The 16,643-nt window shown below is 36.6% G+C and overlaps 1 protein-coding gene across 1 annotated transcript; it reads right to left on the reverse strand.

Annotated features, from left to right (window-relative positions):
- Positions 1–2,776: 2,776 nt before the first annotated feature.
- Positions 2,777–16,643, reverse strand: LOC113058686 (NACHT, LRR and PYD domains-containing protein 12-like). Its single transcript, XM_026226830.1, has 11 exons — positions 16,560–16,643; positions 15,730–15,825; positions 15,494–15,610; positions 14,212–14,328; positions 13,806–13,919; positions 11,895–13,664; positions 9,899–10,072; positions 9,273–9,446; positions 7,037–7,210; positions 4,635–4,808; positions 2,777–3,314 (listed from the first exon to the last, which is right to left on the reverse strand). Exons 2-11 carry the CDS (start codon positions 15,774–15,776, stop codon positions 3,137–3,139), a joined length of 3,039 nt encoding a protein of 1,012 aa, XP_026082615.1. The 5' UTR covers positions 15,777–15,825; positions 16,560–16,643; the 3' UTR covers positions 2,777–3,136.

Consider the following 16,643-nt stretch of genomic DNA (forward strand, 5'->3'; position numbering starts at 1 on the left):
GATCTCCCTGAATGATTTGTACAGATGACATGAAGTAGAAAAGGTGCAGTAATGGAGCAGTCACATCTGAATTTCGTATCACGTTCATTATTCAACAACAACAACAACAACAAACATCCACAAATATAATACTGATATTTAAATATATAATTTTATCAAATACACAGATGCACAGGGGGCATAGGATAGAATATATTGAAAATGGATGTATAAATACTTGAGTATACACGCACTGCAGGTATATTGAACAATGCTAGCTCTCACATTCAGTTTGTGCGTGCACATTCCACCTTTTCCACCCAGGAGTGAGTGCTCGAGAGTATTTCCACTTCTCCTCTGTGCCCCGCCTTTCTGAAGCTCATCTTCTTTTACAAAGCTCATTGTTCTGAAAACCAAGGTGTGCTCTGATTGGCCAACTATCCAGCGCTTTGTGATAGGGTATGGGCGAATGTCTCAAGCATGTGACAGAAATGTTAAGTCCCTTAACTAGTCTCGCGTATCCAGGCCTTCAGGCTGACAGCTGAAGGTCAGGAATCAATAGCAGCTTTCATTGGCCAAGCCCCGCCCATGAGGTCGTTTGACCAACACAGAATGTTTCCTTCAGCGCCACGTTTCGGGGGCGTGGAAATGTTGCAACAATAACAGACCGGTGCGTAAATTCCAGCTGTGTTGGGTATGAATATTATTCGAGAGAGCTATGTCAACTTATTTAACGAACATGGTGCTGAGCTTTTTCAGATTCCCCGAATATGATCAGCTACCCCAGCATGGAAACAGGTACTCATCTGTTGTCAAAAATTGAAGTGGTTTCAAGTTTAGGGTGGATTTTCTGTATTTAGGGTGAGAGTGCGGGGTAAAACTCCTGTTCGTGTTGCTGCAGGTACCATGACTATGGTTCATGTTACCTGTCCCCAAGTTACAGGTGCAGTGATAGAATTTATTTTAGAGCCGCTGGGGCCAGAGGACAATGCCCTTCCAGAAGGTTTGCTGCTGTCTCCTTCTTTGGTATATGCATTGGTTTGTGTATTCACCCATTGTTAATTTAGAGAGGACGGCGGTATGGGTGGAACCCCGTCGTATTATAGGTACAGTCCAAGTAGTAAAAGTGATAAGTGCCCCTGGACCTAGGTTACAAATTCATCCTGAAAATGTGTATAGTGCCCAAGTGTCTGTTCATGAAGTGGATCCATTGTGAAGTTGCAACACTGACTTTCCTTCTATTGAAGGACTTTCTGAACAGTAAGTGGACAACCATATAGACGAATTCCTCCTTCTCAGTATGAGTACATAAGGTAGTAAGGGGATAAGGGAGAGCAGTAGTCATCCCCAATCATCCTGGTGCAGAAGAGGGATGGAACAATTAGGATGTGTGTTGGTTATCATCAGTTAAATGTGAAAACCAGAAAGGATGGTTATCCGCTGCCGCGAATCGAAGAGTCTTTGGATGCTCTGACTGAGGCAAGGTGGTTTTCCACCTTAGATTTAGTAAGTGGATACAATCAGGTTGAGGTAGCTGAGGTAGATAAGGCAAAGACAGCTTTTTGTTCTCCATTTGGGCTGTTTGAGTTCAATCGTATGCCCTTTGGGCTGTGTAATGCACCAGGAACATCCCAAAGACTCATGGAACAGTTGTTTGGGGATAGGCGGTTCTCTTCTTTGCTTTTGTATCTAGATGATATAACTGTATTTTCTTCTTCTGTACAGGAACATCTGTTACACTTGGAGGAGGTCTTTAAGCAATTGCAGAAGGACACCCCAACTAATGGCTGTTGATGACTATATGAATTGAATTCGGCCAAATAGTTATAGGCTATGTGTTTGTTAAATGTGTAACGTCATGTGAGTAGGTCTGCTCATGTCTGAAAATAATAAATAAAAATCTAAATAATTTTAGTCTTGTAATACATGTGAACACGGCAAGCAATTTTGTATGGAAAAGGCATTACAACAATTTAAATAAACCCATTATTCACACTTTAATATGACCAGTTTATGGTGAATGTGCAGAAGATATTTTCTATATTTTTAAGCTGATCTTTATTTCTGTTGCAAGATTATGTTCATACATGCAAGAATAAAACAGATCTTTTGTAATACTAATGCCAAATCAGACAAGATGACACAAAAATATGCTTTTTTAAATAACTGGAGAAATAAAATGATGCTGCCTTGTTGTACGATGTAATGAATTTATGCTAAACATAATTTGATTGGTATTTCTTTCACAGCATCTCTGAAAGGACAGCTTCCTTCACAATTACTGCAACATTAAGTTCTCATCTCTAGAGTTCCATCAGCATCACATTAATACTAGCAATGACATCAGTTTTTAAAAGTTGTTGGAGTAAAGAGGCAGCACTCATAATGTTTTATTAATAAAGAGCCTTTCATAGAGCGCTTTACATAAAGTTGACAGATAACATCACAAATACAAATATACAGTTCAATCAGGACCACTTCCGTCAAGTATATTTATGACAATTATAATTGCATACAGTTAGTGTTGGTGGTATGGTTATATTCTGAGCAACAATCCACACGCCTGTCCATGCAGCAATATATATATATATATATATATATATATATATATATATATATATATATATATATATATATATATATATATATATATATATATATATATATATATTTATTTATTTTAAATTATACTAGTAACTATAATACACTAGGAATGCGTACTAGGAAAGTGGATTTATTTATGAATTATTATTATTATTATTATAATTATTATTATTTGCTTTTAAGTGAATTAAAGGACTATTGCAATAAAAAAAAAGTGACAAGCCATCGGAACGGAACAAACTGAAAACCGTGGTTAAAAAACTGAGGTATGTATCGAACCGTGGGCTCAATGTACACTTGCATCCCTAGTGAACACACATTTTACAGAGCAATTGCATGTTTGTCAGCTATTTTAAACACAAGCTCTTTCTGAATTAATAGCCCTATTAGCTGGGATTTTCTGTGGTCAAATCATGGTGCATTTTCTACTGAAGTCTTCGCATCAGTTACATTAAAATGGGCAAAATTAAACCATCTACAGTGTAGAGACTACACTGAAGATGAATTAAACTCTTTATGTTACCGTGTTACAGTTCTTTTTACTTATCATTACTTACAGCAGTGACTCTAGTTTATAAAGTGAAGACTTCAATAGAACAGTAAGCAGTTCACGTCCTGATTTTCGCAGTTCCTTCACATTCAGATTCAGTTCTCTCAGGTGTGAGGGGTTCGATCTCAGAGCTGTAGCCAGAGCAGCACAACCTTTTGTTGAGATACCACAATGTCTTAACCTGTAGAAAACAATGACACACTGTTTTTAGGAATAGAGATGAGCAGTACTGCTGCTACTAGTTAGCTTTGGAAAAAACAGTCAGCTAGTCAGTTAATATTGAATCCAGTTAAATGTTTTAATAACTAAACTAATTAAGCTATATAGTTACTTTATATGGAAAGTAGAATGTTAGTTACTGAAGCATTAAAATGTGCCGTTCTCTTACAGTCTTGTCTGTAAGTGTACCTTTTCTCTCTTTTTCACACACACACACGTTTGTTTTTGTGTAAAGTGTGTTCATCCCATAGGCGTAATAGTTTTTATTCTGTACAAACTGTACATTATATGGCCCTTCACCAACCCTACACCTAACCCTAACCCTCACAGGAAACTTTGTGCATTTTTACTTTCTCAAAAAAACTCATTCTGTATGATTTATAAGCATTTTGAAAAATGGGGACATGGGTTATGTTCTCATAAGTCACCCTCTCCTTGTAATACCTGTATCATACCCATGACATTATACAGAGTTGTGTCCTGATATGACACAAAAACAAGAACACACACACACATACACACACACGTACAGAGCACCAGACCTGACATACATGAAAAAAATATCCGTATCATGGCCATAAATTAACAATTCGTTCCAACAATTTACTGTACTAATTCTTACCCTAATTTAAAGTCAATTGTGAGCACATTTTACTAATTTGTTGCCTCATTTTAGTGAAATCGTGGGTAGGTTTTACTTACTTCTGTCCACAATTTCACAAACATCATCCTTTTTTTGCAGTGTGAAATGCGATATACAAATAAACTTGAGTCCCTTACCTTAATGAATACAAACTGTGATAAAATCGATTATGAGGACAGAAGAAGACTGAAAAACATGATATATTTCTGAAGCCTATGAACACACAGTGTGATCAGTAAACTTCAATTATAAATGCTTTTATAGCTACACCATAAAACAGAAAGCTGACATATAGTTTAATCCATGGTTATGGGCTCATATATCCCTCATTCGGCAAGAATCCAACTATTTCCATGTTTACAAAATAACTTTTTGACAGGAGACATTAATTACTTACACTAGTGTAGTTCAAAAGCTTTATGACATTTTCTGAACGCAAAAGGAGAATTTAGAAGATACACATTTCTGAGGTTTTTGAAACATTAAATGTTCTAGTGTGTTTGCTCTTTGGCTTTGAATAAAAACTTCTTTGTTTCTACAGCTATTTTGTTAGTCAGCTAACTCTTTCTCTTCTACATTACTTTAATCTTAAATCTTAAAAAAAGAGAATTTGAGTACAAGAGCGTGTGTGTAACTCACCGGAGTCTCTCCAGTTTACAGACAGGATTCCCGAGTCCAGAAGAGAGACGCATCACACCAGAATCTTCTAGATCATTGTCAGACAGATCCAGTTCTCTCAGGTGTGAGGGGTTTGATTCCAGAACTGAAGCCAGAGCAGCACAACCTTCATCTGTGATTCCACAATTATTCAACCTGTAGAGTACAATGACACACTTTTCAATTGCTTAATCAGATTGTCCCTAGAAACTTAAAATAGTGGTAATATATACACATGACATCCAGTGTTTGCATTTTTAGGTGTATTTTTTTTAACCTTTGTACCAAGCTGTTAATGGCCAATGATGCGCTCGATGGAATCATCAAAAAAAAAAAAAAAAGATCAAAGGTCAACCACTCTATGCAAATGAGCGAAGCTAATCTTCACATGTAAAACACCCTTGCAGATCAAGGTGCCTTTTTGTCACTTCTGGCGGGCTAAAGCACCTCTGGTTTGTGCAGCTACACACGCATTAACAAACCAGGCTTCAGTGGACAGGGCTTTCTTCATTAGCAGCAAGCAAGTTCCTGTTCGATAGGGAACTCGTGTGTATCAGTACATTATATCTGTGCATTTGGTTTTAAAGGGACAGCAGGCTAATAAACCTGGTGCAGGCAATGTCATTAATGTTAATCAAACAACAGAGAAAATCTGTTGCTGCTATTGACTGAGTCACTTTTGTAATATTAATAGGAATAAATCTATATTAACACAGTGAAGACAGCAGTGTTTTTGTACATATCATACAGTTTAAGTAGTGCTTGAAGTTTTTCATGTAGGTCCATTTCCTTTGTGTCTTTGTTCTATTGCTAGTAATTAATTTCTTTGTTAGCAGTTTTGTCACTTACTGTTTAACTGTTTTAGTAAATTTGAGAGATTATCCAGTAGATTTTTTATTCTTTTTTTTTTTTCATATAAAAATTTATAAAAATGATGAAATTTCAATGTCATCAAAACTTTTGATATCATGAAAACTTTACTTAAAGCAATGTTAGCGTGAAATAAAATGACTCATATCATTATTTAAGTATTAGTAGTATCGACCACCCCTCATTGACATGCGTGAAAGTACACGTTACCCAATTTGATCAGCTTACTCTGTATGCAATGTCGAGAGACCCTCTAGAAAGGGAACGCTCACAGAGACCTTAGCGCGTATCCAGGCAGCTCCGGGTGCTTTCTGATCCCAACTCCCCTCTCTCATCTATGCTGCTTTCTTAACCTGTTAACCTGCACCTGGGGTTAACCAGTTAACCAGCACACTGAACCCTCTTTGTTTGCACGTGTTTAATGTTTAAAAATAGATTAAATGAAAAGGGACATAATTCATCTTGACAAACTGTATATCATTCTAAAAATCTTAGCCTCAAGAATCGACGATAGATCATGCTTTTCTTTGAAAAGCTTATAAAGAATGTACTTGCTAAATTTGTGTAAGCAGTACACATCAAAACATGCATAATCAAAATGCAGTTTGTACCAGATTCATCTTAATAATGAATCATAAACGGATCCACAGCTGTAAATCCCAATTTAGTTTCTAAGGTAAGGGTCCACTGAACGACATCCCAAAGAGCACTTTTAGTCCAACAAAGTAATAACATTCTAATATGGATGGTAATTAATTTGTTTACATCTAATTTCTTCTGGGACAGTTATTGTTTATGTTTACGAACAGAATAAGACCATCCACAAATTTTTTTTTATAGATGTGCGGAACTCAGGCTTGCTCTCATGACGGCTCGTGACGCACCTGTCATCTGATGGGAGCGTAACTTAGTGATCAGCTTTTGCACATATAAAATGTGGCTGCATCTGCATGATTACCATCTGTATGAGAGCACATCAGCATGTGATTACTGTGTGTATGACAGTTATCAGTGTGAATGCGGCCTATATGAATAGAGTGTGATTATTGACTATATAGCTGGCTATATATCTGTATGATTACCATCTCTATTATCGTCCATCAGCATGTGATCACTGAATATATCAGCAGCTATCAGTGTGAATGCTGTATTTCTAGCAATCTCAGGATGTACTTGGCATTTACAGTTAAATTATTTTTTTCTTATTTCTTTTTATTACTCAAATTATTTACTTATTGTTTTTACTAGTGCTCAAATAAAATCACCTATACAATGTCTAAGATTCTGTCTATTTTTTATAATTGAAAAACTATGCAGTGGTATGTTTAATGACTAAAATAGTTTGTAGAACCCTGCAATAAGTTTGGTAAATAGTTTTCCTCAAACAGGGAAATGGGGAGACTAGACTAGACAGAAAAATGGCTGCAGGAATATTGTTAATCTCACCGCAGGTTAACAGGTTAAATCATAAAAAAGAGAGAATTTGAGAGTGCCAGACCATGTGTGATTCTCACCGAAGCATCTCCAATTTACAGTCAGGGTTCAAGAGTCCAGAAGAAAGTGTCCCCACGCCAGAATCTTCTAGTTCATTGTCAGACAGATCCAGTTCTCTCAGGTGTGAGGGGTTTGATTTCAGAGCTGAAGCCAGAGCAGCACAACCTTTATCTGTGATTCCACAACCATACAACCTGTAGAGAACAATGACACACTATTCTTAAACACATTACTTATTGATAATATTGTTAATTGCATTGAGATCCATAATAATTTATTTTAGGGATGTCAACAGTCGATTCAATCAATTAAAGCTATTTATGGTCGATTAAATTTTTTTTATTTTGGGTTGCGTGAGGCTCATGTGCAGAATTTCTGGCCCACAACAGCCCACCACATCATAACGCATCTGCCCCTGTTTTGATGTAATTTATTAATTTAATATTTAAGTATGCAGTTTGGGGATTTTAACCAGTAGGGCAACTGATCCTCCATTGAAAAAAAACCCCCCAAAAAAACCTGCACGCAATCCTAGTTAGCGATACATGCTCATTACGACACAAAACATCTCCTAGAAATCACACTTTGCATTCAGTTAACAGCTCCATACGAATCATGCATGGAATAGAAGTTTATAAAGTCAATCGATAGCTTTATGTGCTTTACAGATGAACTTGAAGTCTTTATTTATTCGAGATGTTCAATAATAGATAGTCTTTGACTCAGTAATACAAGTTCATGAAACAATTCGTGAACCGATGATTCTTTTGAGTCAATCTTTTAAATTAAATATTTATTTTTATTGAATGAAACCAGTGTGGAAACCAATGGTTCACAAACTGAATATATGGAGTGAGGACCAAAATACCATTGTATTTCAATTAAAGGTGTAATTCTATGGAACAGCTGTCAAGGGGAATTTAAAATGTGTGGGACACTTAGCAAGTTAAAGAAGCTATTTAAGAATAATACACTGAAACTATATGATACCATTTAAAGAGTGGAATATGAAAGCTGCTTTTTGTTGTATTTTGGATAGTGGAACTGTATTGCTTGGCAAAAATAATGTTATTGTAGTCTAGTTATACTAGTTTATCAACAGTATATTGACGTAAGACATCAGTTTTTATTTATTTATTTATTAAAAGATGAGATGTTTTAAAAAGGGTAGGCATTATAAGCTAGAGCTTCAGCCTACACCTGTTTAGACTGATGTAAATATGTTGTTGTTCATTAGCTCAATTGTGTTGAAATTAAGTTGTCTGTCTGAAATAAACTAAACTAAAGGATAGATCTGAGGTGCAGGGCCCATACAATCGCTAGCCCGACGTCCCGGGGGTATTGAGTTTTCCAGTAGGACTCCAAAATATATCCCCGCCCTGCCCGACGGCTATCTTGAATAGTGATGTAAAATTCCTAACTTGTTCTCTTGAAGGGGTGAAACAGATCGTAGTTAATTATTTGCACTTGTTTCTAAATCTTGCCGATTCAAGCGTTTTAAACAATTCACGAGCATTCGGAGCATGCACGCACTCGTTCAAAGCACGCGCTGAGAGCAGCATTTCAGACAATGCGCATAACTTACACAGAATTAATTCATCTTCGCACATCGTAAATTCTGAATGAACACACACACACAATTATTTAAAAAATTGTTGTCTTTGCAAGTATTCTCTGAAGTGTTTTAAGTGAACGTACACAGTGGCCTCTCCTGCTGCTCAGAAAAAATCTCTTTACCGGATAAATCTATCTCTCTCTTTCTCTGTAAATTAGACGACGTGAAAGGGGCCGTGTTTTTTAAGATATGCATGGGAGTAGACCAAACTAAACAGGGAGGGAGGGCAAAACACTCACATGCAAACAAAACACACTCCTTGCCGGCCGCGCGATCGACTCACTCATTCATTTGCGTAGAAAAGAGTAGTATGTATAATAGTATGATTTCCGTCATTTAAAAAAAGATGAGCTTCCTGCTCATGTGCACACATGACGGTGACGGGGCTGGATCTTTTTTTGAAAATAATGTACAAATTACACTTTTAATGTGATTGAAATATCGGGCTGCAGGACACAAGCAGGACAATTATATGATTAATTCCTACAACTTGTTAATCTGTTCCTACGATTTATTTTTGGCCATTTATGTTTCATCAATTTGTTTCCAAGTTAACCCATGATTTAACTAAAATGAGGGAACTAATTACTAAATTACTAAGAGAGAATTTGTTTGACTACCAGAGCATGTGTGATTCTCACCTGAGTATCTCCAGTTTAAAGTGAGGATTCTCGAGTCCAGAAGAGAGATGCTTCACACCAGAATCTTCTAGTATATTCTCAGACAGATCCAGTTCTCTCAGGTGTTCAGGGTTTGATCTCAGAGCTGAAGTCAGAGCATCACAGCCTTTATCTGATAGACTACACTTACTTAACCTGTAGAGAACAATGACACACACTTTACTCTCTCAGATCAGATCGTTACCAGGCATGTAACATCATAATATCACTTTAACCGCATCACAGTGTGAAATTCTGTGTTTGCATTTGTATTTATTAAATGTTTGTACCAATCTGTACCAGTTACACTAATTAAATATTTTGGATTCAGAACAGTGAATTGATGATGAGTTTGCAGCACTAACTTTAAATTTTTAATCACATATCTTGTTGATTATCCCACATTATCTGCTCCTGTTTTACTAAAAGAGAATTTCTCAGCCTCATGGCCAGCATTCTGGCAAAAAGCAACTTGAGTTCATATCCCAGAACCCCATGGGGCTTTATGATCCCAAGCTCTCTTTCTTTTCTACATTACTACAAACATACATATATTTATCTTAAATATATCTTAAAAAAGAGAATTTGTCTGAGTGTGTGATTCTCACCTGAGTATCTCTAATTTACAGTCAGGATTCTTGAGTCCAGAAGAAAGACGCATCACACCAGAATCTTCTAGTTCATTGCAAGACAGATTCAGTTCTCTCAGGTGTGAGGAGTTTGATCTCAGAACTGAAGCCAGAGCAGCACAACCTTCATCTGTGACACCACACTTACTCAACCTGTAGAGAACAATGACACACACTTTACTCTGTCCAATCAGAACACAAAGATTACATCAACAAAACCTACAAGTTACGATTGAATGGAAGTAGTGACAGATCTTTTTATTTTCATATATAAGGTCCAGTTACAACATTCTGATTAAACATTACTGGGTTAAAAAAATAAATAAAAATGAGTATGTAATTTCTCATGCATACACCAGTATTTTGTGTTGTTAATCATACATCACACTGTGGATTGGTTGGCTCAGGATCATATTTAAATTTTCATCTGTGATGGAAACTTTGATTAGCATGAGGAAAAATGTGTGAATATTGTGCTTTTAGTTAGTCAGTTAGGTTGTACTCTCTAAAGAACCTCCTAAGGTACTAATATGCAAAAGGTACAAATATATATAATTGGCAGAGATTTAAAGAGTACCTGAAAACCATACTTTAGTAAAAGAACAGATACCTTACAGTGGAAATTACTCCATTACATTACAAGTAAAACTATTTCAAACCAACTTGAGTAAAAGTCTTAAAGAGTATCTGATTTTAACAGTAATGAAGTATTTTACTAAATACAGTTGATGAAGATGCACTAGTCAAAGAGACATGCCAGTGAAAAACTGTACAATTGTGGAGAAGCTGGGGGAAACAGGCAGAGGCAAGGATCTATGTGTAGGAATGTAATGGAAAAACTAAAAGAAAAAAAAAAACAATAAGCCAAAAACCAAAGGGAACAAAGAACAGCATTATGGGCAAACAAACAAACATTACATTCAACAACTCACAAGAAACACAAGGGCTATAAATACAAAGGGGCTAACAAGATACACCTGGGGAGACTAATCAATGGACTACAAACACCATAAACAATGGAAGACAAGAAGGGACATAAAAGTCCAAAACAAGGCACAGAGTACATGTAACAAAAACAAGAAAGAATTGATTTGTGAGGAACGCAATCATGTTTATTTATTTTTTAATTAAAATAAAACAGCTCAATTTCCTCAAACTCAAAAAGTAAGCTATGGAAACTCACATTCACATAAAGTAGCCTTGTTGAAAAGTTTAGGTGAGTAAGGGCAAAACTCATAAGATATAGTGCTTTTGGTGCCCTGTAGTAGGCAAAATCACTTATTTTAATCGCAGAAATACACTACTGCAGAAAACGAATTTGTTGTTTACCCATTCATAGAGATGCTACATTTGCATGCCTGAGAGGCGTTCTAAAGATGGCCACTGAGTGAAATGATTTGCCTTAAAGGGACTTTGCTACGATTGCATTGGTTGGTTATTTTCACAGATAGAACATGACAGCTGCACAAATAAAGCAACACACTTCAGCGCTGATTCTGCTTGCATTTGTTTTTTTTTAATTTTAAACCTTAGTTTTTAAACCTTTTTAACTGTCCTGCAGATTGCGCCATAAGCTCATACAGTGCTCTCAGGACCATTCCGTCCATTATGTTTTATAAAACCTTTTTTTTTTTTTGCAATTTATTTACTTCGTTGTTTAAGGCCATTTGCGTGATTTCAATCATCATGCAGTAACCAGCATCACATTGAGCCTCCCCTCTCCCTGATTTTTTTTTATTACCTGCTTGATTCACATGGGTCATGATTTTAGGCCAAAATATATGGAATTCCAGATTAATCCAGAAAAATCACATCCCTGAAAAAAGCCTTTTATACGAGACTTTGAGCTTTGTAACTTTGCAGATATTACACATGCACAGACAGTTACATAACACACTAAAAAATGGAGAACATCAAAATTCATCATACGACCGTCATAATTTTTGTGTAATATTAAAAGTCTATTAATACTTACTTTGATGTTCTGAATTCTTTAATCACAGGCACCAACTTCTGAAGAATGTGATCAGCTTTATTTTCTGCTCCAACAAATGCTTTCAGCCTAAACTCATCCAGCTTCTCCTCTGATGTCAGCAACACAAAAGCTACAGCTGACCACTGAGATGAAGAGAGTTTAACTTCCTTTATTGTTCCAGATCTCAGGTACTGTTGTATTTCCTCAACTAGTAAAATATCACCCAGTTCATTCAGACAGTGGAACAAATTGATGTATTTCTCTGGAGATAGAGTGGTCCTGATCTTCATCTTAATGTACTCAACTGTTTTCTCATTGCTGTCAGAGCTGCTTATTGGCTGTTTCATTAATTCTTGTAGAAGAATCTGATGAGACTCCACTGAGAGACCCAGAAGAAACCGCAGGAAAAGGTCCAGATGTCCATTTTTACTCTGTAGAGCCTTATCCACGGCTTTCTGATGTACATCAGATAAATTATATGTGAAAAACTCTGACAATTCAGAGGACACATCATAGAAAAACTTTGAGCGGTTGTTTTTATAGGAGAGGTGCACATATAGAGCCGCTAGATGTTCCTGAATGCTCAGATGAACGAAGCAGAAGACTTTCCCCTGATACAAGCCAAACTCCTCTCTGAAGATCTGAGAGCACAATCCTGAGTACACTGATGCTTCTGTCACATCAATGCCACACTCTCTCAGGTCTTCCTCATAAAAGATCAGGTTGCCCTCTTCCAGTTGTTTGTATGCAAGTTTCCCCAGTTTGAGGATCATGTCTTCATCTGTCACCTTCTTCTCATAGTCCTTCTCATGTTTGATGTTGGTCTGAAGGATCAGGAAGTGTGTGTACATCTGAGTGAGAGTCTTGGGAATCTCTCCACTCTCTGCTCGACTCAACATCTTCTCCAGAACAGCGGCTGAGATCCAGCAGAACACTGGGATGTGGCACATGATGAAGAGGCTCCTTGATGACTTCAGGTGTGAGATGATCCTCTCGGCCAGACTCTGATCACTGACTCTCTTCCTGAAGTATTCCTCCTTCTGAGGGTCATTGAAGCCTCGTACCTCTGTCACTCGATGGACACACTCAGACGGGACGAGATCAGCTGCTGCTGGTCTGGAGGTGATCCAGATGAGAGCAGAGGGAAGCAGATTCCCCACAATGAGGCTCGTCAGGAGCACATCCACTGAGACTGATTCACTTACATCACACAACCTCACATCGCTCTGAAAATCCAGAGACATACGACACTCGTCCAGACCATCAAAGATGAACAACACTTTATATTTGCCACTGGATATTTCAATTTCTTTTGTTTTAGGGAAAAAGACGTGAAGAAGATCTGAAAGACTGAGTGTTTTGTTCTTCATCAGATTGAGCTCTCTGAAAGGAAGTGGAAATATGAGCTGGACTTCCTGATTCTCTTTCCCTTCAGCCCAGTCCAGGATGAACTTCTGCACAGAGACTGTTTTTCCAATGCCAGCGACTCCCTTTGTCAGCACAGTTCTGATGGGTTTGTCTTGTCCAGGTAAAGCTCTAAAGATGTCTCTACATTTGATCGGTGTGTCCTCTGTTGCTGCTCTCCTGGATTGTGTCTCAATCTGTCTCACCTCGTGTTCATTACTGATCTCTCCACTCTCACTCTCTGTGATGTACAGCTCTGTGTAGATCTCATTCAGGAGTGTTGGGTTTCCTTGCTTTGCTATTCCTTCATAAAGACACTGAAACCTCTTCTTCAGATTTAACCTGAATGTTTTGAGGACTTCATGGCTGGAAAATTAAAATATCACATTATTACAGGAGTCTAAGTGGTACATTTATAAAAACAGTACAAGTCTAATGAAGGAAAACCTTTGAATTATGTATAAACTATATGATGAATCTTTGCATTCTAAAAATCTTGAATATTACCTGTCATCAGGACCCATGCTTTCATTAAAGTCTAGTTGTTGATTCATAGACTCATCATATTTCATTTTTTTGCAGATGGGTTTTATTTCATCTGATCTGGATTGCAGGATTCGCCTTAAACAGCATGAAATAAATAAACAGTTAGATATTTCGATATTTTGACTTGGTAGTTTACTTGCTGTTAATACATTAGAAATATAAAATTGATTGTTTCAAGAGGTGAAAAAAATTATGTGCCCAGTTTCTATGTACCTTTGCTATATACCATTGATACAGTAAGGTTGATGAAATAAATAACTTGATGAAATCTGTTTATAATGACTCAATAAATAATAGGTAATAAATTAATAAACCACAATGTACATAATGTTACACTATTAGTATATACTAAAATGAAAAGTAACACCTGAGATTCGGCCGTGTGTCTTCACCCTTGAATACAAGTGGATGATCCATAGACCAGTCACTCTTCATGGACACACAGCTGGGCTCTGGTGAATCTGAGCTCTCCAGCTGCATTGAACTGTAATACAGTAAACATGGGCTTGGTGACATCAACTGGAATGTTGTTTCAAAAGTAAATCAACTTTTTACTTTTTGATGTTTATACTTATTAAATGTTTATGAGTGAGATTTTTCAGAGCCCACTGACAGATATTTGTTCATTTTTAATCATACATTCCCTTTATTTTGATCAGTTTCACAAAAAACAAGACTTCATATCTTATGCATTTTACTTCTGAAGTAAATGTGTCACGCACATTTCATGTTCAAAAAATCAATGCATTTCAGAAAGGCGGGGCATAGAGGAGCAACAATAATGTACAGTATGTGGAAGATAAAGTTTTTCAACATATTGCATTACACCAAATACGCAAAATAATTATTTTTTAGCAACATTATATGACCCCTTTAATGAATCATTAGACATCTGCACTGGAAAATGACTAAAATACCGATGATGAATGTCACTTTTTTGCAGTGTTATTAGAAAGTACACTAAAAATTATTTTTCATATTCTAATGGTTGTGAGCAGAGCTACAAAAACTTCTATAGCTATATAACCTATTTTTTAGAAAATGAATTAAAAAGTAATGGAGATTGGTTAGAAGTTGTGTTTTCCAACTTTAAAGTGTTGCTGATACAACAGATTGTGTTTTTTTAATTTCCTTTATTTGGTCTTAAAAACGTCTTTAAAAAGTCTAAACTGAACCTTAATTTACCTTTAGAAGATGCATTTATACAGCGACTCTCAATTCCAGTCCTCGCCCCCACCCCCTTCATTCTGCACATTTCATATGTCTCTCTTATCGCTTCAGACGTTTGTTCTATTTAAATGTAAGTTCCCTGCGAAGTGGACATCACAGGATATTCAGCCATAATTCCGAACGTGTATGTTCCATTCAAAGTGCATTGAAGTGTGCGAGATGTGAATTTAAGTTGTATTTATTTACCGATGTACATGATAACACATTTGTCTGTGTGAAGACGTTGCGCAGCGCAGTTCTGTGAATTAATGTTATGAAGTAAAGTAAACTGCAACAGATTTCCCCTGCTCAGGGAGTATGGAGCAGTGAACACTGTGTAGGGACCATGTCAATGGGGAAACTGAGAACCGCTCCATTAATCAAAGCAAAGCAATTTACACAATGTTACGTTATGTACAATCTGAAATGAAAAGTAAAACCTGAGATTCAGCTGCATGTCTCCACACTTTAATTTGGGAGGAGGATCCATAGAGCAGTCACTCTTCATGGACACACAGCTGGGTTCTGCTGAATCTGATCTATCCCGTTGCATTGAACTGTAATACAGCAAACATGGGCTTGGTGACATCAACAGAAAAGTTGTTTCAAAAGCAAATAAACTTTTTACATTTTGATGTTGAGTCTTTTTTTATTTCATGTTTTGTCTTAAGAGTACCTGTATCCTGAAGAAGAATACCCATCTTCATTTTTTTGTACATCCATTTTGTCCTTATGGAGCTGCACTGGTGCATCTGATTAGCCTCTTTACTGACTATGATTGCAAATGACAAAAAAAAATCATTCAGAAACACAGTAATTAATTACAAGGCATGGGTAAAATCTATTAAGTAAAACACATTATTATTAGTCAAGTGGATTCCACTTACGATTGTAATTGAATGTAAAAAGTATTAGTTTCTACCATTTCGCGTTTTTTGCCTCATTTAATTTTTTTTTACTAAGGGCAGAGGACTAGCTCCTCCCCCACCACTAGGACTTACTTGGTATGATCCATTTCACAGGTGGTTTGCACACGACATCATTGCTGTGGCGCGAACTAGACAGGAAGGTATTTTTCTAGGAACAGTCAGAGCTCTTTGGCTTTGAAATTCGAAAACATAAACTCATCATACCTATATTTTGCGTTGTTTATGGAAGCTCAAATCGTTCGATCGCGGTTAATGTGTAGACTATTTGTATTGTAACATTTAGTATGAAAACATATATTTTTTAAGCCACAGATTAATGTCAGTAAATAAATGCATATATACCTATTCCTAAACAGTCTAATGGTAGAACTTTGTTAGTGGTCTGGTGTCAAGAGACAAATGTTTCATGTGCATTAGGTAACGTTACGTCCGTCTCGAGATGTTTCAAAAAGAGTAACGTTGAGGATAATATCGATCCTGGCAGGTGGGGACATAACCCACCTGTAAATAACACCTATCTAACCAAATATAAACACCACGGTATTTTATGTATTAAATAATGACATGTAATACTCACTTGCTATGCAACGTGACGCAGTTATTTTTAGGGAAAAATGGCTTCTACAGTACTTTTTCTTTGTAACATGGGCTACAAAATGAC

The sequence above is a fragment of the Carassius auratus genome, chromosome 40, assembly GCF_003368295.1.
Source record: "Carassius auratus strain Wakin chromosome 40, ASM336829v1, whole genome shotgun sequence".
Classification (NCBI taxonomy): domain Eukaryota; kingdom Metazoa; phylum Chordata; class Actinopteri; order Cypriniformes; family Cyprinidae; genus Carassius; species Carassius auratus.